Source organism: Apiospora kogelbergensis, assembly GCF_038363985.1.
Source record: "Apiospora kogelbergensis strain CBS 113332 chromosome Unknown utg000006l_segment0_segment0, whole genome shotgun sequence".
Taxonomy (NCBI): Eukaryota; Fungi; Ascomycota; class Sordariomycetes; order Amphisphaeriales; family Apiosporaceae; genus Apiospora; species Apiospora kogelbergensis.
Window position 1 is genome coordinate 2624764 of NW_027117423.1, and position 26536 is coordinate 2651299.

Sequence of the window (26536 nt, forward strand, 5' to 3'; positions counted from 1 at the left end):
GTATTGTTGACTAGACAAGGGCAAGATAATGCGCTTGATTGTTACTTACTTGCACTGTCTCGACGAAGGTGGTGGTTTCCATAGATGACCATGATCGAGTCTAGAGCCTATATGAAGAATGCCATGTTCTTTATCAACAATAGAGCACATGTTTCGGTGTCGATGATTGCCTGGAGCGCACCCGGGCTTGAAATAGTATCCAGTTGAGTGAATTGGACAACTGTTGATCGATCTGCTACCCGCAGGATTGTCATCTGATTGAAGCAAGGCCGTTTGGGCAATGGTTGTAGTTACTCTCAATCAAATCTACTGACAATCCAATCCGACTTCCATCTACACAAGTGCTTTTGCCTTGTACAAACTCTTCCTGTGCTTTATCTTCATCTCGTCAAATCTCCCCTGCTCAGTTCAGTCCAAAATCACCCAGAACTCCCTTTCCTCAACTTCTCTCTTTGAAAGAGAAAAAGAGCCAGCAGGGCGGCAACAAAATCACCAAAGTCTCCCTCCTCCTCCCAGCAAGAGAATAAATCGAACACCCTTGCTATAGCAGCAGAATTCCACCATGGCCCAACAGCAACCACCCTCAGCACTTGCGTATGGCTACCAGAACGAGTGGCCCGTCTACCAGAGACTCAAATGGGGACACGAGCTCTGTCCAAACCCACGACAGCGGCCCTTCGCCGCTTTCCGCAACTGTCGAGAACCCGTCCCGCCTCCTCACCGGAAGACAGCCGCTGAGCTGGAACACGAGGCTCGCGAACGGGCGTGGGTGGACCGCCAGATCTACCTCACCAACATGCGTGGCCGTCAGCCCTCGGTAGTATCCGAGACGGGGACGGAGTCAAGTTTGGGATCGGAGCAGGACTCTGAACAGGGATCCCAGGTGGACCAGCAGCCGTCCGACATCGACATGGCCAACCGAGAGTCTCTCCCATCCGCCCAGCGGTCATGGTCTCTCATCCTCTCGAGTGCTCGTGACTTGATCCTTGACGGCATGGACTTTGTTGCGGTGCTCATCAACTGGTTCTACCGTTTAGTCATCATCCTGACTGTCATCCTCTTTCTGGTTTCCGCGTTTCAAGATCCCCTGCAGCTGGTCTTCAGAGGATTATTGGGGTTGTTCAGAGACGACACGGAGCCTGAGGTGATCCGCCATGTGTTAGTACAGAACTACCGCAGTTGGTCAGTGGCGCAGCCGTGCTAATGCCAGAAGGCGTTTGAGGGTTGAATCACGGTGTGGCAAGTACATAAGGCACACACTGGCCTGTGCAGGAAGGAGAATGAGGGATACGTATTGTAAGATGGGGGAAAGGGGCTATTGCGTCACGGAAGAAATTAGGAGGCAGAGCGTTGTTGGATCAAGGGAGAACAACAAAGAGTATCAGGGTATTCAATACAATTCATCGCACACAACTGTAGTTAGGAAAACCCAGATGTGATGCAACCGACCATTGGCCGTCCAATTCTAATTGACAGCCGTCTTATCGCACAGCCGAATACGTGTCTGAAAAAGTTAGTACAGTATGGGTCCTAGTCTATGCCACCCTCATGTTTAGATACCCAGAGTGAACTCAACACCGACATCGATGTCACGCGCTGTATTCGGTATTAGCATTGGTCGTTAGCGTGAACAGTTGGGCAAACTTACCCATCTTCACAACCTTGGAGAGCTGCACAGCCCGCTCAGCGGCGCTCTGGAGATCATCGATGGAGAAGATCTTCATGCCGGACTCCTCGATGAGCTTGTGGGCCTGCTCAACGTTGGTTCCCTGCAGACGAGCAATGATGGGAATCTTGAGGTCCAGAGTCTTCACAGTGTTGATAAGGCCGTGGGCAATGGCGTCGCATCGCACGATACCACCGAAGATGTTGACGAAGACAGCCGAGACCTTGGCGTCGCTGGTGATGAGCTCGAAGGCCTCCTTGATGGCGGCAGGGGTAGCACCGCCACCAACATCCAAGAAGTTGGCGGGCTGGCCGCCGTTCAGCTTGATGATGTCCATGGTGGCCATGGCAAGACCGGCACCGTTGACGAGGCAGCCGATGTCACCATCGAGCTTGATGAAGTTCAGGCCGGACTCGGCGGCACGGACCTCATCGGCATCCTCCTGGGTAGTATCTCTCCACTCGAAGATGTTCTTCTGGCGGTAGTCAGCGTTGTCATCGAAGCCAAACTTGGCGTCCATGCACAGGACCTGGTGATCCGAGGTCTCGGACAGGGGGGTTGATCTCGATCTGGGTGGCGTCCTTCTCGAGGAAGATCTGGTACAGCTTTTGGATGGTGTCCTTGGCGTCCTCGATGCACTGCTCGCTGAAGCCCAGCTTGGTAGCGATATCACGGGCCATCTCGTTGGTGACGCCGACGTTGATATCAATGTAGGTGGTGTTGATGGCCTCGGGGTTCTCCTTGGCAACACCCTCGATGTCCATGCCACCCTGGGACGAGGACACGATGACGGGTCCTTGGGAGCCACGGTCCATGAGGATGGCCAGGTAGAACTCGCGGCGGGCGAACTTGCGCTCGCAGATGTAGACGGAGTTGCAGAGGCGGCCAGCCGCTCCGGTCTGCTTGGTGACGAGCTTGTGGCCGATCATCTGGTCGGCGAACATCTTGGCCTCGGTAGGAGAGTAGATGACGCGGACACCTCCCTTCAGGCCGTTGTCGAAGCTACCCTTTCCACGGCCACCAGCAAGGACCTGGGCCTTGATAACCATGTCGTCGTTTCCGATGTCCTTCGCAATCTGCTCGGCCTCGGCGGCGGACGTGGCGTTGGAGCCCTTGGGGACGCCAATGCCATACTGCAGCGGGGGACAGTGTTAGGAGGATGCGCTGAATGCAATTGGGGCCATATTCAATGTTAAGCGTACCTGTCGCAGGAGGTCGGCCGAGCGCCACTCGTGTATGCTCAGATTCCTTCGTTGTTGCTGGGCGATGCTGGGGAATCTAGCAGCCGAAGCCTGGGGCTGTGGTAGGAGCATATGGATTAGCAACCGGTCGTATGGACTAGACCGCAGATGTAGTTATCGTGCGGGATGCATTGCCAGGTTGATAGCGTACGTACCTTGACTGATCGCAGAGCTGTGGCAGCTCCTCGGCTACGGGCGAGCTTGAACATTTTGACGGTAGGAAGCTTGGGCTTGACGATCAATCCAAGATATTGCTGAGGGGGAGGGGAAAGGAATTAGGGATGGCAATGGGCAAGAGGGGGAGGAAGACAACGACGTCGCCGTAGTTGTGATTTTTTCCTTGAGGTTGAATCTGAGTGGTAGCTCGTGATTGGATTTGACTACACTGCACTATGCTATCATCTGCTAGTGCTGTCAAGAAAATTGCCTGGCCAGGTGCCCCGTGTTTGAGCTATTTGCTACGTCGGGATTAACCGGCCGGCCACGAGGACTATTCGATTGGGCCTGCACAAAGCAGCTACAGAGCACTGCAAGGCCTGCAACCTTCCGAGGGCCGCTAGAAGACCAGGCAAGTCCAGGGCCTGTTCGTTCTGCCTATTCTGCCTGTCGGTGGTCGGGTCGAGCGTCTCAGGGAACAAACTTTCACCGTCGACCGTTGTGAGCAGCGCTAACCTCTTGCAGCCAAGTGTCTAACGTGCAGCCCCACAATCCTGGGGTCATCGTACATAGATTCGTCGAAGATGTCGGCGCAGTATTGATCTCCAGACTGTATTATTGTGGGTGGATTGAAGGCAACGGGAGTCTAGAGTGTGACGGCTTGCTATGCTTTAGTGAGGCCCATTGCCAATGAAGAGTTCAACATCATGACGGGCGGCTCCTAGTCCTTTATCCACAACCGGTTCGCATTCGGAAAAGGCCCAATTGCAACGTCGAGAAATCCTGCGCCGTAATCTGAAAGCAAGGATCAGTGTCCCAGATATGCATACTTGCTGATCTCGGTAATGCTAATGGCCTCCGCGGGCGACCGAATCTGCGGCGAAAGCATGTATAGTCGGCACCGGCACCGATATAAATATGGCCTGTGCCAGCTTGTATTATCTGAAAAAGAGAAAGTAGAGCTGTCTTATTGATCGAATGCTGCCGAGACTTCCGCATTGAGCCTCTTGCCAAGAGAGCCGCGCCATGAAAATACGCACACAAAGGAGACAGACACCACTACCTATCCCCAAAAGCAACGTGTGCTGAACAAGTACCAGTCGAGCATGTTCAGCTTCATCATCAGCTGGCTCAACGCCGCTACGCTCGGATGCTGGTTAGCAAGTACCACCGCTCTTTTGATGATAGGGTACACATGTATACGCGTGCAAAGAATCTTGCGGATTCGGCAACTAGGCGGCGTGCGAGCTTTCAACGTGACACCCAATCCTGCGTCCAGTCAGTCTCTCCTTTTCAATTACAAAGTGTAACTTGGATTGCCATCTAATACAGCATCAGTATGGAGGTTCTTTGGCGGAGTGAACCAGGCCCAAGGGGAAGACATGCTCTCGGGGTTCTTCACGGAGTACTTTAACAAGGCGCCGTCGGGAAACCAAGACGTCTTCGAATTTGAGATCCCTCTACTCACTCGGGCCATTGTCACCAGAGATCCGGATCATATCAAAACCATATTGACCACCAAATTCGCCGAATTTGGAAAGGGGCCGAACTTCCATGAGCTTTGGAAGCCGTTCTTGTAAGTGTAAACCCCCTATAGGTTGGTTGTCTTGACCCCCTGATGATCTGGAAGCTAATTACGACGAATTCCCCAGGGGAGATGGCATCTTCAGCACGGATGGGAAACTGTGGCATGGGAGCCGTGCCCTTATTCGACCTATGTTCCTGAAGGACAGAGTCAGCGATCTTGCCAAGTTCGAGCGTGGCGTACAGGCTTTCATGGCCCAGTTGCCAAGCTCTGGTCAGACGGTGGAGTTGATGAGTCTGCTCTATCGAGCTACGCTGGACACTACAACGGAATTCCTCTTAGGCCGCAGCGCTGGCAGCCTTGAAAAGTGAGCTTTCACCCTCGAGCTTTCGTAAGTGTGATGAATTGCTAACACAGAACAGCCCAGAAGTCGCCTTCATCAAGGCCTTCGATGAGGTCCAAAAGACGCAGATGCGTATTGCCATGATGAAGTAAGTCGGTACTGATGAGTCGGTTCCTTTGCCTCGCTGCATGGACACACCACTGACAGGCTCGCTAGCCCCTTCCATGTTCTCGTAGACAAGAAGGAATACTACCGTGGAATCAAGACTTTGGAGTCGTTTATCATGCCTTTTGTCGAAAAGACTCTAACTCTGTCGACCGAAGAACTTGAAGAGATTGGCAAGTCGGATCAGGATTTCACGTTCTTGCACGGCCTGGGTACGATTCTCAGGTTTCCTTCCCAGATCAGTTTGTGTCCGTGATTGATGAGGTGGCTAGGGTGCCTACTCGCTGATTCGGAAATTGCAACATGTTTCCCGAGAGAGCAGTACTGATATAAAGAATCGTTCAGCCAACTTCACACGCGATCCAAAGGTGATCCGCGATCAAATAATGGCAGTCCTGCTCGCCGGACGGGACACCACCGCTGCCACGCTATCCTGGGCATTCTGTACGTTTACCCCCTTCCCCTATAAACCCCGATTAATGCTCGCTACTACCTACGACCTATCGCCGTCTTGGATAAGTACTTACGCACAGGGTTTTCGCCATACAGATGAACTAGCAGCTTATCCCGAAAAATGGGCACGACTCCGTGAAGAGGTCCTGTCGACCGTCGGGTCGCACAAAGCTCCAACATACGACGACCTGAAGGGCTTGCGCTACCTGCGCTACACGCTCAACGAGACGCTGCGTCTTTACCCAGCTGTACCCTACAACGTGCGGACCGCGCTGCAGGTGAGTACTCCTTGAGTCTTCAGTCTCCTCAGTCCATGTTGTAGCACCAAATCACTCAAACAACCATGGTGCTGCTGCTTCTGAGAGCTACCAGCAATGCCTCTTCGCATACTTCCCCCTTTGACGTTCTTACTAACGCTCATTCGCTAAACAAGGACACCACCTTACCTGGTGGACCGGGCAGGTCCGACATCGCGGTACTAAAGGGCGACACTGTCTCCTACAGCCCATACATTATGCAGCGGCGTCGGGACCTCTACCCTCCGGTGACCGCCGAGTTCGCGGACCCCTCGACATTCAGTCCGGAGAGGTGGTACAGTTGGCAGCCTAGGTCTTGGGAGTTCATCCCCTTCAACGGCGGGCCCAGGATTGTAAGTGATTCTCTTGGTCTATTCGTCCATTCACTCATCCCACCCCCTTTTTGCCACGCGTCCATGTGTGTGTACTTGCTAATAGGAATCTGTGATCGTTGATAGTGCGTGGGACAAAACTTTGCCATGACGGAGATGGCTTACTTCAGTATGTCCTAGCTATTCCCATCGCCTCCTCCTCCCCTCTTCCTTCTTTGGCTTTCTTTCTCTCTGCCCCCAGGCTTGGCAGATCTAGTAGACGTATGCAACTAACCAACGGACGATATGCAGTGGTCCGCATCTTGCAGAGATACGAACGGCTAGAATATCGCGGAGACTGGGAGGCACAGCTCCATAAGGCCGATATCGTCGCGCGGCCCTCGCTGGGCGTGCCTGTTGCCTTATTCTCGGCCGGAGAATGAGGAGGCCATGCGTGATGACGGAGCATAAAGACTGTCGTGGCACCCTCCCTACGTTTCGATAGGATTGCATGAAACAGACTAAACGGCGATGGCGCTATTTCTGCCCACTACTCTCAGACCAAGACTACGTGAGGCCATTAACTTACTGCCGATATGCATACAAGGCTTTTATGCATGCTGTTTTCCAAATATCCCCATCCGCTCTTCACGCAAACCCGCTGTGTGTGTGTGTGTGTGTGTACGTTCTACAGCATAGCTTGGGTGAGAAGTCTAATTGGCAACCTCGAAGGAAGGCCACGCATTGTCCAATCATCACCCATGCTTCAGGCTTCACGGAAACAGGCCTCATCAGCTGATCGGCAGCGACGAGGCGTGTTCTCTCGTGTTGTCCGAAAACGGAAATCCGCTCATTTGCCTGCAGCGAGGAGGCAGGCTTGGGAGGCAACAGATAAGAGAGCAGCAGCTTGCAGCAGCAGTGTTGATTTCGGGGCGCTTCTGGACTCCGGTCCCCCCCGTCCTCCTTTCTCCTCTTCCTGTCGTGTGACCCGAGCACCTGGACTTGAGGGTGTTGTACGCTGGAAACGGGGCAAATTTCTGTTGCTTGACGTTTTGGAAGAATCACATCTACGTACCTACAGTGCTGCGACCCAGAACCAGAAGACCTGTCACTTGCCGTCGCACCCCCTCCCCCGGATGCCAAATACAACGCCTCTGCGCCACAGCGGGCGATTGCGCGAGAGTCATGACGAGACGTCCATGTAAGTGTTAATTTATTTTCGGTGTGCCGATGGCCCTGTCTCGTTGTCGTACCCGATTTCTATGCCTGCATCTATCTAGCGCCCCTGTGCTCCCATGATTGATCTTGTCCTGAAATCCTGGATCCTGAATCCATCCCTTGGCTCCAACACACACGATAGCAAGATGCCGGACACATTGGCGTCGAATTTGTTTCTCCCCTTGGTCCTTCGTCAGCAGTAAGACAGACCTAGCTAGACCTCTACTTCCCAATTCTCTCGGCGGTGAGATTTGGTGGACCAGGTGGTATGCCGCCGCCGCCGCCCGTCAGATCATACCGACGGCGAAACGCGAAATGCTCAATCTCCCAGGTGTGAGTAAGCAGGCGAGGCAAGACTTTGCGGAAAACTCGGGGCCGTCTGGTAACTCGGTCCATTCCCGAGACTTCGAGTCTCGAGTCTCGAGTCTCAGTCAGGCGCTCCAATGGACACAGTCAATCTCGCTTGGCGTCGGTCCAGCAAGAAGCGGCTTTATCTAAGACTTTGTCGTCCACCGTCAATCAATGTGATTGATTACTTATGTGTTCCCAGTTTTTGCCATTATACCCCAGTGTAACACAGACAGTGCCGTATCTTGTAATAGTTCGGCACTCAGCATTGACTGATAGATGAATGCCCCAGGTCCTCGACCCTGCTTACCCCGAGAGCTTGGAAACTGATTACTGTCTAGCAAGGATTCTTGTCGGCATAGGGACTGTTTGTTTCATCAGAACCCATGATGATCTGACCCTGGACCTGGTCAGCCCTGAACTGATATTCCGACCGCTAAAAGTTTTTTTTAAGCGAGTCTACGACCTGTAATCGAAATCCGGATCCTTGCGAGACCAGGAAGATGATCCTTTCTCACGCAAGTAATACACCCTGCTGCCCCAACAAAACCACCCCTAGGGGTCATGGGAAAGCTGAAAAAAGCAACATCAGCAACAACGCACAGAGAGAGCCAGACCCCGTCAGTGGGCGTTCTGAGATGGCGTTATACCACGTTGGAACAGACGCCAGCCAAGCCCAGCCCAGCCCAGTAGCATGGGACACGCATTACCGCCCATGTGGTTGAAGCGCTCTCTCGGCTGCAGGGACAGGGGCTGGGGTTCATATCCAGCAAGCCACCAACTATGTACTGGGACAGAGACACATAAGCCAAAGGAGAAGAAGCAGGGGGGCAGTCAGGTAGTTGCGGAGAGAGTGAGGTCTCCGGGTCGATGGTCGACGTCTGCGGGTGTTCCTTCCCAGCAAGCAAACACATTTGTTTTGTCAAGTGTGTGATCCAAGTGTTTCACCCGCACGCAAAGACATCATGCCGTCCGTACCATCCAGCTGGGTGAGTTCTTGTCGCGTAGCAATTATACCAGTACAGCCTGCGAGCGTAGTACCACCGCGAAAGATGCAGTCGGTAGCAAACAACCCGAAGGTCGATTGTGTGATGACCAATGCTACTGCTACCCAAGCCGCAAATCAACGGAGAGAAGGCAATGAATGGCCTCTCGTGTATGACTGGGCTGGGCCAACACCGACCCCTGAAAAAAAACCCGACAGGCAACACAGAAGTTCGATGCTGCAGTCACCCGCATGAAGGAGAGGTCACCGAAAGAAGCGAAGGGGGCCGAATCTAAGCGTTTATGGATGCGATTCTCCTCGTGCCCCGAGCCTCATACAGACGGGTGCCCTGCCAGCAGTATTCTGCTTTGACGTCTCAGCTAGGCTTCCGAAAGCCACGACCTGGCTTTTCGGTGTCCACGAATTAGCCGCCGCCGGCTTAGTTTCTTTTCTTTCATGTCTTTCCAAGCGAGCGGGATGAAGATTTCTACAGCTCAACCGGTGTAAGTAAAAGCAATACACGGTGCCACTTACTTTTTCCATCAAGATTCTAGCTGCGGGCTTTCTTTGATGCCCCTCCTGTTCTCACCAAAAACGAACAAAAAGCATGCCGTGTTAATATCGGGTTGCGAACTAGAGCAAGGTACCATCCGATTCAAGCCAATAGATTTGCTGCTGCAGTCTTGAATCTCGACACACCAGGAGCAAGCGGCAGGGTGGTGGCCACTTTGAATGCCCATAGCGTAGTGCTTATATTGCTGGTAGCTGGCTGCTGGAAGGACGAGGGTGTGGCATGCAATATGGATGTTGGTCGTTATCTCTCCCTCTCGGGCGTCGACATGCTGCATAACCAGCCAAGCTGAGTGGATGGGTGAGCTGCTTTCCAGAAAGAGCCTGCTGCATTCGACGGGCGGCCAGCCTAGAGCTCCTTCAAGGGTGGTGGCATTTCGCCCCGAACTAAGACTGTGCCACCACCCAATGAGCAAGGGACAAATGCCGTAAGCACTTTTATTTCGGACGAGTCTGGGCCTCTTCACTGCTGTGTGACGGGCCGAGACAGAAGGAGTCTGCGATATGCGCTCGACTTGACAGTTGAGGTTTGTGCCACATGACGAGCCCCGTCGATAAGGCCTCCGATGCCCCCTCCCCCTCCTCAACCATGGTCGAGCAAGCCAAGTAGTGCTTACATGCTAATTGTCCACTGGGAGGAGGATGTGCACGAATCCGGCAATGCGCTCGCCAGTGGGTTGTGCAAAGTCCGATAAGCTCCTGATGATGGGCAAGAACAGGCAGCCTTTGTGAATGAAGGGTTTCCTATACGGGCTGTCTCCGCTGTATAGGTGCCCAGATATCATATCGCATTGGGAAGGATGCTCTAATTGGTATATTTCGCTCAGTCGCTCCGGGCCAATGGCGAGACTTGGTTCTGCGACAGCTGCCAGACGACCAGGGCAGAAAGCAGCGAAGCATCTAATCCAACCCTACGGTACTCGGTAAGAGGCGTCGATCTATGAACAGCCGCTGAAGACAGCCACGGCGACGATGATACTCATTCCACTAGCCGCACTAGACCGGGCCTGGCACGCACGGCCTGGGCGGGCTGAAAAAGGTGAAGGGCCTCGTGTGCGGGCGTGAGGCGTGTGGGATGACAGCAGTCTGATTGGGGTTCTGGCTGGGGCAGCTGCTGTGGCCGTGATATTAGTTGGCTGTAGCCTGTAGATCCGCCAAACCTTCCAACCTCGAGCGTGATTGGTGTGGAGAAAACGTGGTCAGGTGCGTCCCTCTGGCATCTGGTGTTCGGGTGCGCTGTGCTATTTTCTGCTTTTCTGTTTCAGTCGTCGTTTCTGTTTGTCCGACTCAACCCAGGCCCACGCACGACAGCTGGCAGGGTGCTGGGTGCTTGCATCGATACGATACGTAATGATGCATGCTTGCATACTTACATTACCCACCGCCAAGCGGCCAGAATGCGGGGTTGGACGTGACGAAGGCGATTCGTCCAGCCGTCCCAAGCGAGGAGGCTACTGAGGCTACTGCAATCTCCTCCTCCAGCTTGTGTTGCTAGCTGCATAAGCCACCAATACACAATCCTTCCTCTTCCAGTCACGAGTCGCTGCGACGGGTACTGGTGTTGAATCATGATTCTGGTCTTGGCTAGTGATGGATCGATGGCTCTTTTGCAGCTTTTGCCGTATGGTACAGCACCATCCGCCCACGGCAGCACAGTGCCAGAGTAAAAGCCAGGTTGGAACACGGCTCGGACTCGCCATGGGCTCTGTCTCGCGTACTTGGCTGGCTATTAGTACACGCAAAGACAGGAAGTCAGAGAGAGTCCGGGAAAGGTAAGCAAAGGTAAGCACAGAGATCCGCCAGAACGGATCGACCGTTGCCCCAAAAAGAATTCTTTTCGGGAAACAACCAATCAGATGCGCGAACCAAATCTTGGTGAGATTTTGGCAAATGGACAGGAGATTTGGGACCAAGTCAAAGCGTACAGTAGGTCAACCCAGGATTCCAGTTGCTAGGGCCGGACTATTGGCGGCTGACTGTGCTATCCAACGACGACTAATTTCTGAGCATTTGGGGGTTTCGGAAGCTCTTACACGTTGGAGGGGCTTCTGGAGTGAGATATTGCGTCTAATTACTTGGCAACTCCGTCGCCAAGACGAGTCTGGCAAAACGTGAAGAAGTATTTGTGTGGCATAATGCGACAGCAGGGATCAGCTGTCCTGTATGTATGTAAGCCAAGTCGTCACGAACGCATAGGCACTCGGCCGATATGGCAGCAAAAGGAGACCGTCTCCAAGGACTTCGGGGCTTGGGTAAATCGAGAAAATCCTCCGCCGCCGTTCGCGTTCCTGGTAGGGCTTCTGAATGTCGTTGCAGCCGCAACCAAATGGCGCGAGAGAACCTTGCTGGTTGTCGAACGATGTTACACAAGCCTGGGGGCTCCGCGAGGCGATGGCCGACTTGGTTTCCTCCTTGGGAATCTCGTATATGTATTAGCGTGGTATCAGAGTCTATTTCCTCTCTTCGTTTCTTGATTGCTATACCTACTTGCCAGCAAGCAAGCATAACATCTCCAACCGCCGCGCAGTGCGCACACTCGCCGGCAATGATTAATAACCTAAGTCCGAGTCCCGAGTCACCTTTAGTGATCGTCAGCCAACTCCAAAATAGCTAGTAGAATTACCAGGGCAGTGCCCAGGGGCCCTTACAAGTCTGTGAGGCTCGACTAGCATATATATGTGCGGAGAGAAAAATCTTGAACGCCCTTGGCAGTCCCAGCTGAATAGACTCACGCCTCTCGACGTTGGACGAGGCCAGGGGGCTCGGAGGAATCGACAGACAGAACCTGGACAAAACACCTGGACAGTATCTGAAGGGGGTGAGGGCTAACCATAGCATCGACACCAAACCCTTTTCAGCATACTAGTACTGTCGTCGTGGCAATATGCAGCACCTCCTGCAAGCACTTCTAACTGCATGAACCGCTGGTGGCAAATGGGTTCCCTGAGCTCATGAATCCAGACCACGTCTCGCATGCCAGCCGCATACGTCCAGCATGATCCAATCTCCAATCTGAACATTCTCTGTGAATGAATGAATGCAATGCGATATTGCTCAATAATGAGGTCGTTGGTCGTATCCTTGGCAGATGCGCCGTTGACGCTCGCAATAGGACCACTAGAGCACGCACTGACAGCAATCAAGGATATGAGTCCCCTGCGGAGTGGAGAGAGGGGATGATACCACCATGGGGCGGAGCATGGTCACACATATGTATGTAAGGCCCGGGGGGAGGGAGAGTAAGAGAGTCAAACGACATCTCGTCCGTCTTTTTCTGTTTAGAAAGAGATAGCCAACAGCCACTTGCGACTACGGCGGGCTAGCCTGTAGCCCAGCGGTCGCTAGCTCTCCAGTAAGCGAAAGTGACTCATGGTGGGAGAGCGGTTACGGCGTTAATGAGTCGGGCTACGCGGTGAATCACAGAACATATGGCTCCCGCAAACCGCCGACGGTCTGCTCTGTTCGGGCATGGCCGGCCGTGAAATCAATCTGCACAGTGCCGGACTCACTTGCTGAGTGATGTCTATATTCTCACAATGTCTTACGGGCAGCACTCCCCTAGAGTGCACGTAGCATCACGATCGTGTCCCGGGGGTTCGGTTTTGCTTCGAGACCAAGTCCGAACATGAGACACGTCTTCCCGAGTAGCTGGCTCGGGAGGTCTGGTCGAGATAGACTATTGGCAATTGTCAGGTGTGTACCGCCGACGAAAAGAACATGGCTGGCGGTGGTGGTGCATTGAAAAAGAAGAAAAAGAAGAAGAGCAGCATCTACATTGACTCGTCGTGTGTCTCACTGGAGGGATCAACCCTGAAAACAAAGCAACCAAAGCAAACCCCCGCTGGGAACAACCCGATGGAGTGGACTGAGAGCTACGGGCCGCCTATGGGTAAGCCCGCCTCGATTCACAAATGGCGTCGCCCTTGCTGGACAGTGTGATGCACATCCCGCTACGGCAGTCAAGGGTCTGGCTTTCGGGAGATGCTCGACTCTGTCTGCGTGCAAACCTTCGCGGTCTGCAATGGCGGGTCGTATTGATCGTGTCGTCAACTACACTGGGCACGATAAGATATGGCTCGGGCATATGGATAATACTACTCGATGAGGCACCGATGACGTTCTGGTAGGCAGGTAGATAAGCAATAAATATGCGCAATATCTACCACCTACTTTACTGGGTGAGCTCGGAGGTGGGGATGCTGCGTGTGTGCGCGAGCTCCAGTGGGACCGACGATAACGTCGCAGACACAGACACGCACACACACACACACACACATCTGCATCTTGTCTTTGGTATGGGAATGATGCTGGATGGTCATGGTATTTTTGGCATCCAACCATTTGTGATTCTATTGAGCCAGCCAGCCAGCCAGCCAGCCTCTTCTTGGACTACTGGACCAATCCCAGATCGTAGCGAGACTAGGCACCTACCACCTACCCACCTAATGTAAGAAGGGTTCGTTCCATACACTTGCCTAGCAAGCCGCTAGAGTCGTGAACATGCACACCATAACAGGCGATGATTGTTGCAAATATATGGCAGTGCTTGGGGATTAGGTACGTTGTTGTTGTTGTTGCTGCTGTTGCTGCTACTGCTGCTGCTACTGCTGCTGCTGCTGCTGCTGCTGCTGCTGCTGCCGCCACAACCGCAAACATAGTCGCAAACATAGTACAGTGGTTGTCGCATCGCGTGCGTGTCTCCGCCGTTGCCGTCATCTTGCACTTGCGCAGACGATAAGTACTGCTGCTGTTTCGGTGGAGAGTGGTTATCACTCTCGGTACGATGGAGAACGAACTTGCCTGCATCTGCAGGATGGCATCATGTACATACTATGGTAGAGTAAGGTATGCCCCACCACTCCATATCTAATATAGAGCATCCAATGTAGTCTACTATATCCGCTTATCGACGAGCGTCTCGTCTTAAATTTGGAGCTGGTTGATGGCTCAGCTGTTCCGAGATTTGACCAAGCCGGAGCCCCTCATTGGCCAACACGTTATCTCTGGAGGGCTTGATAGTCCGAGTTTGCGAGTATCGTCGCAACGCAGCTGCCAGCCCTCCTCTGTCTCACATAGGTTTTCAGTACCCGCGACAACCCCGTGTCGTCTGCCTCCTTGACATCACTCGTAACACACTATCCGCCACGGTCTTGATCGGGAATAACGGATCGGCTCTTTTCCAAGTGCCCTATTGGCATTACCAAAAGAATCAACCGATAGTCACCACCACCACCCTGACGTTCTGGAGGCTAGTTAGTCAGACTGCTAGGGTGTTGACGGGAATCATCCCACGATGATGTTGGCATGTGTGGGTTTACGTAGGAAGAAGGGGGCAGGGAAAGCGTCATGGAAGCCGAACGATCCAGGGTCCTGCATAGATATCCGTCGATTTGCTCCTGGAATCACGCCTCGTAGGCAACGCAAAGCGCATCTGCGCCCCTCTCACAACCCACCACATCGTCCACTAGCCTCCGCAGTATGCACACTCCGCAATGCATCGCTTCCTTTCTGTCCGATGATCACGGGAGTGTGATTGGAACATGTGGTCAGGTGGCGATGGAGTAGAGAGAACCAACCATAGTAGAGTAGCACAGGAGTTCGGGCATATATGTGTGTGTGTGTATGTGTGTGCGTACGTGTGTGTGGCTCTCGCCATCATCCATACAGATCGTCTACACAAATTGGTAGTCGCAGTCTTTGTGCGTGTAGATATGCTTCAGTCAAGGCCTTGGCAAAATAGAGAGGAGACTAGTGAGCCATGCTTCATGCAGGCCTCGTTGGTGTGAAGAGATAGGCCTAGTACGCAGGTGAGGTTAGTACTGGTTAGCGGGTGATGGGTGGTTTGAAGATTGCATTTGCATCTCAGCAAACCAGCAGAAAGAGGAGAGCATCTCGGCGTGTATGTCGGAGAGATCAAATCGGGCAAGGTGGTGTCCAAGCGAGCCAGCTCCCAGCTAGCGCTGCCGATGAGAAGGTGGAGGGCGGAGGATGGAGGGTGGAGGGTGGAGGGTGGAGAAACGAACGTGAAGAGTCCGGGGTGACAGGCACCACTTGCAGCTGTTTCCTTTTTTGCTGTCTGGGTCGTTCCCGTCCACACACTGCTGCATATACAAACATGCATATCGTCGGGTAGCACAGAGTGTCTTCGTCATCCCCTGCCATTGGCCAAGAGGGAGAGAGCCGGAGCAGGCCACACCTTTTTGCACATGTATCCTACCTCTCTGCTCTCTGTTTTTGGTAATCCGGGAGGAGGCCTTGCCAATCACAATGCGTCCTGCTGCTCCTCCGAACACCCATTGGTTGCTCGGTGATAGGGACCAGAGGCCCCCAACGCAAGGTACAGCTTAATGAACACAGCAGACACAGCACGCAGGTTTAGAGGCAGGCAGGCAGACAAATGGGCTGGCTCCCTCCGGTTCCCTTCGCCCATGCAGTGATGGAGCCCGGCGGGGGCAGTAGCAACACTGCTGCAGTCTTCTCACAGTGGCATCATGAAGAAGCATGGAAACGTGACGGATCGCTCCCACGCCATCGGCCAGCATCGTTGTCTGGGTGGGAACTGGTTTCAAGGTTGCTAGACAAAAGATTCCAGAGCTATCAACTCGATGTTTGCCTCCGACACCCGGACTTACAAGTATAGGTCATTTCATGTTGCACGCAGCCCTCTCACCGAAGCCTGTACATCTTGAGAGAGTGAAAGCGAGAGGGCTGGCGCAGGCTCTTGGGGAAAAGGTGTCGCCCGACCAGAAGAGAGGATGGAAGCTGCCAAGCACAGGTTTCGAGGTTTCTTGCGAGAACATACCGATCGCGGTTCGCATACGTGATGCTCGTGCCAGATTCGTAATATCAGAAACGCTATGCAATAATAACCCACAGGTATGGTGTGATTGCATGTAGTTCATAGCTGGCCTCGCTGTGTTGTGTCCGACCCCTTCGACGATTGGCGGGTAAACCACCATTGAATCCGACAGCCTACAGAGACAAAGGCATGAGGCAAATACCTGTTGATCAATCAAAAGATGGGAAAACATGCATCTACCAGCGAAACGCTGCACCAGGCGTTGCACTGCTCGTACATAGTCGCCCCGAGAGAAACGACAGCCCAAAATCGACCCAACCACTGCCCAGAATACTGCCTGCTGCTGCTGCTAGTATTCCCAAGTCATATTCTAGACTTCCACAGCGATCAATCAAGCGTCAGGTGGTTCGCAATTGCTAGTTTCATGGCAAGATGCAATAGTTAATATCAGACCATCATTCAATTTGCCGCTGGGATAGTGAGGAGAAACCCCCACGCTGTGAGCCGTTAGTCCACTTCCCATTTCCGTTCTGATCATACAGTTGTGGGACGAGCGGTCTCTCTGTAACCCTGTGTGGTGGTGGTGGTGGTGAGTAGTTACATGCAGGAGAGACAATGAAGTACGCTGCAACCTGGTAGAATAGGGAACACTGGTTCTGCACTGGGCAGGTCTTCGGTCGCACCGTTGCTGTGTACTGTATCTGCATTCTTCAGCGTGAATGCGGCTTTTTCTCTCTTGGGAAAGAAACCTCCCAAAAAGCAACAAAGTCAATATATCAAAAGCAGTCACTTTGCTAGTGATTCAGGCAGAAACGGCATGGCATCGTCCAAGTCGTGCACAAAGACACGTACATTCGTACGTCCACAGTTCACCAAGGGAGTCCTAAAACACAGTATGCTCCGGAGAGACAGCAGCTCGCTTACACTGTGCTGTGAGCGACGAAGTCCGTCCAGAGGAATGTACGTATTCTGGAGCCTGCTGCGTCCTTTTCTTGGCTACCGACGTAGCCCTCTGAGACGGAGAGCAGAAGGCAGCTGCTGTCGACACACCCTTCGCAGGATTTTCTTCGAGCTGGGAGATTACAAGATTGGCCGTACCGGCACACCATGGGGCTGGCTTTGGCAGATCGACACCCCCTTCAAGGCCCCCTGCTCTCAGCCGGCGCTAGTCCGTGCCACCCCTGATGACCTCTGAAGACAAGGGAAAACTCTTCTGTCTCGAGGCTCGATGTTGTTTTAGGCGGCGCACGCCGGTGTCCTCCCAATGTTTGGCATACCCCCTGCTGGGCACTCCCACACACCCTACCAGCGAGCTACTGCAGGCGCTAACTGGCTTGGGACGATGCAAGTGGATAGGACATGGGTGCAAAGGAGAGGGTGGAGGGGGGGGTGCTGTGAGAATGTTGCGGACTGATGAGTCTTCTCATGCGAGTGCCCATCAGGGTCTGTCTCCAGGTACTGTCCAGGCAAGCACTCTGTGACTTTGGACTTTGGGCTGGTCTCTGTTAAGCACACCCTACTTCAAGTAGTGCATGCTCTGAATTCACCATTACTGCAGCTGGTCCCACTCCGTCGCTGGTTTCCCATGTCACTTGGCCCTCTGGGTCCTCCTCAGTGCTGAGCACACCATCTTTTGGGAATCTTGCAGGATAGCCGAAGATCAAAGCCCAGAGGAGGTATCTTTTCACCCTGATTCACATAGACCGTGTACTTGCTGCACCAAAGTGACAAAGCCTCCGTCCAGTCACTGAACCTCTTCCAATACATATGAGCCTTCTATTCCTCCACTCCCTGAAGCATCTTCTTTCGATTTGTCCTGATACAGCTCTACTCTTCACCACCTTCGCTGCTCCTCTTCAACTTCACACTCTATCATACCTTTAAAGAACACAACCCCCAAGGAGGCACACAACGTACAAGTCTTCTACCCAAACGACTTATACCACCTCTCTGTCGACTCTGCTCTGCCCTGCTCAACACCTACGATCTGCCCTGGGAACTGAAGACCTCGACTGTTTCTCGGTTTACCAGTAAACACCGTATTTGGATATTGGACAGCTTCGGTCGACCTATTAGCCAACCTCGTGTTATCGACTCTCCGTGGTCGAGGATCGATTCGAACTATCACTACCTACGACTACCGTACTCGAACCCCTCCTTCAGTCATCATGTCTTTCGATCAGTCCTGGGACCACCAATTCTGCCTGTCCTGTGACAGACAAACAGACGGTGCTACCTACTGCTCCGAGTCTTGCAGACTTTCCGACTTTGAGTCCTCAGCTTCCTCAACAATGATGAACACTAGAGCCAGCTCGCCCGGCCTAGCTGCCCCGTCACACTCGTGGGCATCCTCGAAATCGTCCACCAAATTCTACCTCTCACCAGCCTACGACTTCACCAATGCTCAGCCTTATGGCTCTACACCCCAACCTCAATCTCCTTTAGCCCACAGGTCCGAGTTGACATCGGCGTCTACTGGCCGGGCTCTTACACCCTCAAGCTCTCATAGCAGCTTGTGCTCCTTACAAAGCAACTCTTCCACCGGCAGCGACTCCAAACGTCTCTCAGAAAAGGCCAAGAAGCAGCTGAGAGACTACGCCAGCTCCTTCGAACATGCCAAGGTGCAACGCCGCCGCTCATATTAAACCATATCAACCAACTTCTACATTTTGTCATTTAATTTGGATTTACCTCGTCACCCAACACTATACCCCATCTCGGCATCCCGGATGACTCAACCAACGACACGACTCATTACTACGACTGTTTTCTTTCATTTTGTTACATCGGAGTTGAACATTGGGCCATTACCCGAGGAGGGTATGGAACAGCTGTTTGTATAAAAGCATATACCGGAGCTCAGCATCATAAAAAGTTTAGGGAAGGCATGGAATCGGCCATCTGATATTCTACACGAGCGGCGTACTCTGGGATATCTAGGTTTGGGATCATGGTGTACTATGATACAGATTGGGGTATCATTGTGATTTTAGCGACACGGCATAAAGAGATGTCGAAGAGGCATGGGTCCAAAGCGACCTGGCCTCGGTTCGACGCCTTTTGGGACACTGGAGGGTTCTGGACCGCGGAAAAACGCGAGGAATCCGGCATGAAGACGGTGGACTACGATGCAGCGTGCCTGGTTGGCACACTCACGCTTTAGTGAAGTTCGAGTATTACTCTGAACCTTGGCTGCTCGTTGGCGATTAGACTAGCTTATTTGATATACACCAGCCTACCTTGTCAACAGACAATTGGTAGGCGGGCAGGCAAAACAATATGAGAACATTATCTCAAAGCTCCGCCTCTCCCTCTGTTCCGCCTGAATGCACTACAATTGACCAGTGTTTTCTTCGTTCTGGAGCCCAGCCCCTCCCAAATACCATGTCACGAACGCAACGACGCCCAGCTCAGAAGCCGGCTGATCATGACTAATTTCTCTGCAGACTCCTCTTGCTAGCCTTGCGTGTGACGACGGGTTCTGGACGGGGAACTCAGGAGCTCTCCCCAGATCAGCGCCCAAATGGCCCGACTTCAGTTGGGAGTCTCGCGTTTGTGGAGATATTCTCGCATAGTTATGGGGTATACTAAATAGTGTGCTGGCAAATGTTGGCCCAAAGGCCCACGGCTCCACGAAGCAATACTAGGTATGCTAACCTAATTTTCCCCAGAGTCGGCTCCAAGTCGATCTTGTTATTTCTCAATATCGGCCACTGCCGATATGGGCAGCGACTTACCGAGTAGTTAGTTTCACAACCACACGTATCGAGTTTTGCTGTCTTTTCCTCACCACCGTCCATCGATGGGGGTACGTCCAAGGTTCTGGACACGGCTCCGGAGTTGAAATCGTTCCCAGTGATTGCCAATGTTTGCTGTGTATCTAACTTTTTCCCACTCGTTGCATAGTGCCGTGGCCTGAAGCGACTCCCTCTCGGACCTCCAGGGATCTGGCCTGTAAGGTGGTTGCTCTTGAGCGAGGCACAGGGTCTACCCGCTGGCTCCGGCGTAGGGCTCCTTTTGACTCTGCGAGGCGTGGCAATCATGTCGACGGCTATGTATCAGAAAAAGCGCTCATGCACTCGCAGGGGGTGCCTCCTTCTGTACGACCAACCACCAGACGTTGACGGACACTATGCAGTACATCTAGACAGCTGTATGTTTGTTGTGTTTGAGAGGTCTTCTCCCTCTCTCTCTTCTCCGTCTCTCCCTCTATCGTTTTCGTCTCTCTTATTACAGTTCATAACACCAACTAACAGGCCGGACCCTGGTCGACACACAGCTTTTCAGCAGTAGGCGAGCTCTAGGTTTCCTCTATTCTTAATTCACCCATGCATCTGGATCAACCCAGCCCAGCCGGGCCAACCTAGAGCCAGCAACATCAACCTCTCTCTCTCTCTCCCACAGTCTATTCATCATACCCTCTAACGGCTGGCGGAGCTTAAGGGTTAGTCAAAAGCTAGAACGTAGGGTAGAAAGGCCATCAATGGCGTGCTGAATGGGGCAAGCCACTCCCCGTCAAGCCTCACTCTTTCTCTTTCCCTTTGCTTTGTTTTCTCCCTTGGACGGCTGCCATGGCCTCCAGAATCAACCCAAACAGAAGCCAGCCATGTAGACGACGTATGTAGGTACATAGTTTTCGATTGGCGACATACCCGAAGCGTCCTTTTTATCCACCCCTTAGCAGCACGCCATCCTGCATACTGCATATTCCTACGTAAAGTGTCGTACCAATAAGTCGTACTACGCCACTGTCTCCTCTCATGCCTAGATGCTTGCTTACCAATGGGTTCCCGGCTGAAAGCTGCGTGCGTTGTTGACGTGGATTGATCCGATCGAAGCATCGTTGTCCCTGGAGCCTGAGGGGCCTTGACTTTGCCCAGCCAAAACCTTATGAAGACAATATCCCGCAATCCAGGTTCGAGGAAAGGAGGCAGGAGGGCTCAGGAGGGGAAGGCTCAGGAAGGCTCGGGAAGGAAGGCCAGGGAGAAGAAGTCAGTTTCTTCCGAGAGAAGTCGGCCGAACTTGTTCAGCCCAAAGACTAATTACATCCAACAATGCACCTGTTAGCTAATGAAAATAACATGCAAAGTCAAAGATCCAACAGCACTGTCAACACAAACATGGTCCGTCATCGATCGACCCCCAAACGCCCCCCGTGGCCCCCTCTGTACTAAAGCCCAGCTGGGTTAGCAGTCGGCGTAGCCCAATGCTATTTCGAACGACATGAACTCTCTCTGCTCGCTCGAGAAATATCCGGACCCCGAAATCCCGTCTTGATGTTTATTTATTATTTTGATTACTAGTTATTGCCGTCAGTCAGCCCGCCCGCAGCGGCGCAATTGCTAATCTCTTATGCAAAGTTTGAAGAGATTTCTCGTCTGTTCTCTTCGTCTTGTCATGCCAACCAATCGCTAAGTTTCGGCCGTGTTGTTCCCTGGGCGGGGCCCGCGGTTCGGGAATGCTCTGGACATGACATGATGAAAATTTCCATGGTCTGGTAGCAGCAACTCATCTCATCTGCGTGAGCGCGCATACATCCGGCTAAGCCATTATGATACAGGCACACTGTCAACTCGGGCGTTTTTGGGACGCGAACTGCATTGGTTTCTGCCTTGACTTGACCGAATCAAGGCAACGTTCCCCTTGATTTCCAGCGATTGGTAGAAAATTTCCACTTCCACCTCGTCTTCGGTTTTCCTCATCTGCCGCCGTGCTTGACTTGACTTGAGATCGGTCGGTAGGGGGTGTTCCCAGTAAAAGAACCTCACGCCTCGCTTAGACGATAATACCTTCTGCCTGTTTTCTTTGCCGCCTGGAGGCGCTTACATGGATGGCGCATAGCGAACGACCTTGGCTCCTGTAGGAACAGACATGGCTACATGCTGGCCTACCGCTGTGTGCAATTAATTGTTACCAGCATCGGCATAAACAGGCGCCGATCAGCGTTCTCCTCCTGCCTCCTGTGCCCAGGAACTGACAGACTGGCCCAGGAAAGAAATAGCAAAAATGAATGGGAAAAAAAACTTGTTGCGTCTCATCCCGTCGGTGCTATGCGCGCCGATCCCTCCGGCCGAACACGACACCTATTGCGCAATATGTTTCTGCTGAGGGGGGAGGGATGACGACGGCGCTTTCCAGCAGTTATGCGCGACGGACGTCGTCGGCGCCGCGCTCTTGTTTCGCCTTTGGTCTACTACACACAGGCCTTGAACCAATGGGACATCAAGGTCAGCACTAGAACGTCAGAGGCTTTTTTGTCCCTCAAACGATTGATGGTTTGTTTGATGCTTGCCTCCAAAAATGCCTCCTCCTCTCTCACCTTGCCCAGTACTTGCCGACCCACCGTAGGATGATGTCGGCATGCACACTCACTCACAATACACAGCATGCAGTAAGCAGTCGTCTGTAACTAACCCCGCCCGGCTGCTGTCCAGGTTCAGAGCTCGTGAGATCTCGAGAGGGACCCCCCCGACTCAACCCTGGTGGACCATCAATTGGAAACAACGGGGAGAGCCCGGAGAGAGGCAAGCATGGAGACTGATGTAACAGCGGGCAAACCAGAGGAGCTCTCACCTCGCGGGGAGCCAGTAGCGATACGACGCTCGACGAGTCCTTCGGCCAACATCTGGGATCCCGAGATTGGGTGCACACGTCAACGCGCTCGAGGTAACCTTTCCTACTTACTTGCCTGCCATCCTCATGCAGCATGGGCTGGTTTGCAAATTGCCGAAGGCCCTCTGCACTGCATCGCCATGATTTGCTGCTTGCATCCTTGGACGATCGCAGGACGGCTCGGGTTGAATGAACACCAAGTGAGCTGTTGGTTTCACTTAAGGGCTGAGGACCCAATGAGATGCCGAAGCGTTCATTACATAAGTTGCATAAGGCTCTTTATTGACCGGGTGCCAATAGTAGGAGTCGGATAATTCTTACTAGACCCCTGATCTGCCGGGGGTAGCCCTTGTCAGTTTCGCGATCAGTCCCGCTCCCGCTGTGGGCTTTTCTGGCTTATGCTGGACAGTCTGGACAGTCTGGACAGCCTGGACAGCCTGGACTCGGTACAGTTACAGCGGTGTTGGATCTCGACGGACAATCGTCCAGCAGCAAACTCCTCCCAAAGCTACTAACGACATCTACCGGCCCCATTCAAACAAAACATCGTATGTTTTCTTTTGCTCTCATCAAGGTGATAAATTCGATGCTGCTGACGGCTGTATCCGTCAGCCCGCAGGTGCGGAAGGGGTCAAGTTTTCCCGTCGCGACAAGTAGTAAGCGACAGCAACAGTAGCAGCAAGCAAATGGGAGGCCGGTAACATTGTTTTCGTCTCGCATGTTTTCTGATATGATGTGCCCGTGTGCAAGATGAGGACGAGGTGGCAAGCAATGCAATGCAACCAATTCTTCCGTTGGCGTGGGCATTGGCGTGGGCATTGGCGTTGACTGCGGCCGGCGCCGGCGCCATCCCTTCTCCATCATCGCTGTCAGTCAAGCCATTCCATAGGTGCCGTTTCCACGCCGGTTTCCGCGACTGCACCCTGGATACCTGCGCTACTAGAGCGCCACGGGTCTCAAAGTGGCACGACACACGCTGTGCAACACCCAAGCCTCCTCCCTCTCTCGTCAGCCTTTCTCTGTTGGCGGGCACTGTGCCAGCCTGCCGGCAGGTCGAACCCAATCAAAAGCTGCAACAAAAAAGAAACACCCACAAAGAGTGGCTTGCGTCCATCTTTACGACGCTTCCAACGTGCCAGCCACGGATTCCACACAGGGACGTCTAGAACCCACTCGGCCGAAGAGGGGGCATTCTCTCACCAAACTCTACAGTTGTCTTGCTGTCTCAGCACCATACGAAACATTGGTAATGGCCTATGACGCCTCGGCGCCCTTTTAGCTCTCATGCCTCACCTTTCTACGCCGTCCCGGACTCCCAGGCCTTCGTGGGTGTCGCTCGCCAAGTGGAAAGATTTTGCTCGCTTCCTATTCGTGCGACATCGGTGGGGCTTCGATCCAAGACAACTGGCCAGCTCAGCAGCGTGCGTACCTGAGGCTTCCCAAGGACGACGTCAATGATGAAATGTCCTAGGTTCTCTTTAGATACCCTGTTGCCTGTCCTGCCATCAACCTGTCGAAACTGTGATCTCCACGTCGCACAACTGCATCGTCGTCACCCATTGCTGTAGGGACAGGTTGCACCGAGATCTTGCCCGTACCACTTGATCTAGAACACTACCAGTAACGGAGTCCAAAGGGAGCCACTGCTGGTCTCAGCCCGGCGCCGACTACCGAGAAGTGAGGCATCACTGCGTCTTACTGTCTCTCCTAGAAGCCAAGACACAAGGCACAAATCATCCAGACCCTCTTTCTCTCTCTGTGTGCCGGCATGGTGACTCAGGGTGAAGAGAATTTCCCCTTTCGTGGTGGACTGGTTAAGGTTCAAGGTACGCATCAGTATGTAATACGCATGATATTCGACGGTGTATTCAACGGAGTATGAGGCTGATGTGGAGCCGGTAATCAGGCGGAAGGCTCACCCGTACCAAGGTTGAAGAGCAGATTCATCGTTCCCCGAACAAACTACTAACATTCCAGAAGCCCAGAAGCCCAGAAGCCCAGAAGCTCACCAAAGTTACAACGCACACGGCGCATTGATGCCTTCCGTGTCCACTTGCATGTCTACATGTACAACAGCTTCCACCTTACAACACTCAATACTCCGTAAGCTGAGGCGGCCTCAACGGCCTACCCTAGCGAAACGGGCCTCAATTTTTTGGGTTTCCCACCCCCTTCCAACTTTTAGATGCGCATGGTCAGGCTGGATGCCAAGAGTCAGCTATGGTATGACTAAAAGTATCCAACAGCCGTGAAGCCAGGTTTGTGAGAAGAAGAAATTTCTTCTGCTGCCTTGTTCCTGCTTGTCCTACGAAGTAAGTACTGTGCATCTCTGTGGTATACCCGGCAGCTCCCTAAGTGCTATGCTAGCTACATGTATGTAATGGCGACCGGCTTCTGGGTCAGTATGGCGAGGGTCCCACCGTAGTGACTCAAATGGCCGTTTCAGCAGAGGTGGAAAAAGTTTTCAGTTCATCTACGAATTAGGCGAATAGGGACGCCATCCGTCCCTTGGGAACTCCATTGTTTCTCTCCTTTGTAGGCTGCCATATCATACACAGGGTTCTGCACAGGGCTGCATTCCACACCGAACTTCGTGCGTGTTGCCTTACCTTGTTACCTTACCTGGGGCAGGAAGCCCAGCAATCTTGATGGAAATGCCCGTCCGGATCGGATTCCGAGGTCCACACCGTGTGTATGGTTGTGGCATAGTAGGTACGAGAATCTGCTGGATGGTTGGATGGATCGATCTTATTACACACTGGAATTCCTTATTGTGCCTTGTCTCTGAAAGATGGTATACTGCACTTGTTATATTGAGAGTTATAAAGAAAAATTTTCACCGTTGTGCTCAGAGCTTGGTCCACGTGGTACTACGTGCTTTTATGTTTCGGACAGGTTATAGATTCCCTTGGATCAAAATAGAAATGCAGTGGCATTCGTAATCTGTGTGTACGCGTGGTGTTCTTTTGGTTTCTGCAGCCGGGGGCGCACGCCAGAGGAAGAAAGCCAGACATGATGAGACTTGACTCGGGATTTAGCATTTTCTTTTTTCGCCCATTGACACACGCCCCAAATCGAGATGGATTAGATAAGCATATGTACTGTGCCGCAAGTGTGTGCTATATCGGGTGAGATCTGGCTGGCCGTGAACGACGGCTAATTAAAGAAAGAGGACAGTCGTATCTTCTTCTTTTTGATCCTCGTTAATACACGCCATTGGGCGGCTGTTTCATCACGTACGATTTCGTACAGTGTGTATGCGCAGCTGGAGATGGACTGCACTAACGCAACTCCCCCAAGATGGGGCATGGAAACTAAGGAGAGAGTGATGGAGCCTCTTGTTCACTCCTTTTCACGCCCGGGGTCTTCGTAGGACTATAGCGAGCCGGAGCTGGCATGTTCAATAGACTGACGCCTTCCTCGCGAAGGGAACGTAGGGCGGCCCGTTCCCGAGTTGGCCCGCCCTGTGTCGAGTGCAACTCGTAGTAGTGTGGTAATAGTTGTTCTCCAGGGTCCACGAGAGGAATGGCGGTCGAATGTTCTCTAGAGGCCTGACCGCCGGTCTTTACGGTACAAGTTACGGGATACGTCGGGATACGGGGGATACGGGGAAAACGGGCGGAAACAGTCAGTTTGTGCGCAAAATGGACGTCAAAGCTGAGGTCGCAGTTGGATTCGCTGTCCAGGTGCCTATCTGCTATGCAACTTTTGCACACAGTACTCCGTACGCTGCAAACATGGCGCCAAACAGGCCCCATTCATGCTTGTTTGGCAAACTCACGTATAACACTTGGAAATCATCAAACTTGACGGCGACGCCTGACTGGTTGGTTGGTGGGGCCGAACAA

At 52.9% G+C, this 26536-nt stretch overlaps 5 protein-coding genes across 5 annotated transcripts; 4 read left to right on the forward strand and 1 right to left on the reverse strand.

Moving 5' to 3' along the window:
- Nucleotides 1–562: 562 nt before the first annotated feature.
- On the forward strand, nucleotides 563–1204 carry PG998_009692 (uncharacterized protein; the record flags this gene model as incomplete). Its single annotated transcript, XM_066876508.1, has 1 exon — nucleotides 563–1204. The coding sequence occupies one exon, from the start codon at nucleotides 563–565 to the stop codon at nucleotides 1202–1204; it is 642 nt and encodes a 213-aa protein (XP_066728664.1).
- Nucleotides 1205–1481: 277 nt separating this feature from the next.
- On the reverse strand, nucleotides 1482–3116 carry PG998_009693 (uncharacterized protein; the record flags this gene model as incomplete). Its single annotated transcript, XM_066876509.1, has 6 exons — nucleotides 1482–1504; nucleotides 1561–1596; nucleotides 1649–2141; nucleotides 2218–2799; nucleotides 2869–2964; nucleotides 3063–3116. The coding sequence occupies 6 exons, from the start codon at nucleotides 3114–3116 to the stop codon at nucleotides 1482–1484; spliced, it is 1284 nt and encodes a 427-aa protein (XP_066728665.1).
- Nucleotides 3117–4163: 1047 nt separating this feature from the next.
- On the forward strand, nucleotides 4164–6599 carry PG998_009694 (cytochrome P450 alkane hydroxylase; the record flags this gene model as incomplete). The annotated part of the gene is made up of 9 exons (XM_066876510.1): nucleotides 4164–4341; nucleotides 4396–4639; nucleotides 4716–4955; nucleotides 5011–5079; nucleotides 5139–5308; nucleotides 5442–5827; nucleotides 5872–6198; nucleotides 6304–6346; nucleotides 6469–6599. Coding segments are annotated over 9 exons (1788 nt in total), but the record flags the coding sequence as incomplete, so codon positions are not given.
- A 6395-nt stretch (nucleotides 6600–12994) lies between these two features.
- Nucleotides 12995–14015, forward strand: PG998_009695 (uncharacterized protein; the record flags this gene model as incomplete). Its single annotated transcript, XM_066876511.1, has 3 exons — nucleotides 12995–13166; nucleotides 13242–13291; nucleotides 13794–14015. The coding sequence occupies 3 exons, from the start codon at nucleotides 12995–12997 to the stop codon at nucleotides 14013–14015; spliced, it is 444 nt and encodes a 147-aa protein (XP_066728667.1).
- A 4229-nt stretch (nucleotides 14016–18244) lies between these two features.
- PG998_009696 (uncharacterized protein) lies at nucleotides 18245–18721 on the forward strand (the record flags this gene model as incomplete). Its single annotated transcript, XM_066876512.1, has 1 exon — nucleotides 18245–18721. One exon carries the CDS (start codon nucleotides 18245–18247, stop codon nucleotides 18719–18721), a length of 477 nt encoding a protein of 158 aa, XP_066728668.1.
- Nucleotides 18722–26536: the final 7815 nt, after the last annotated feature.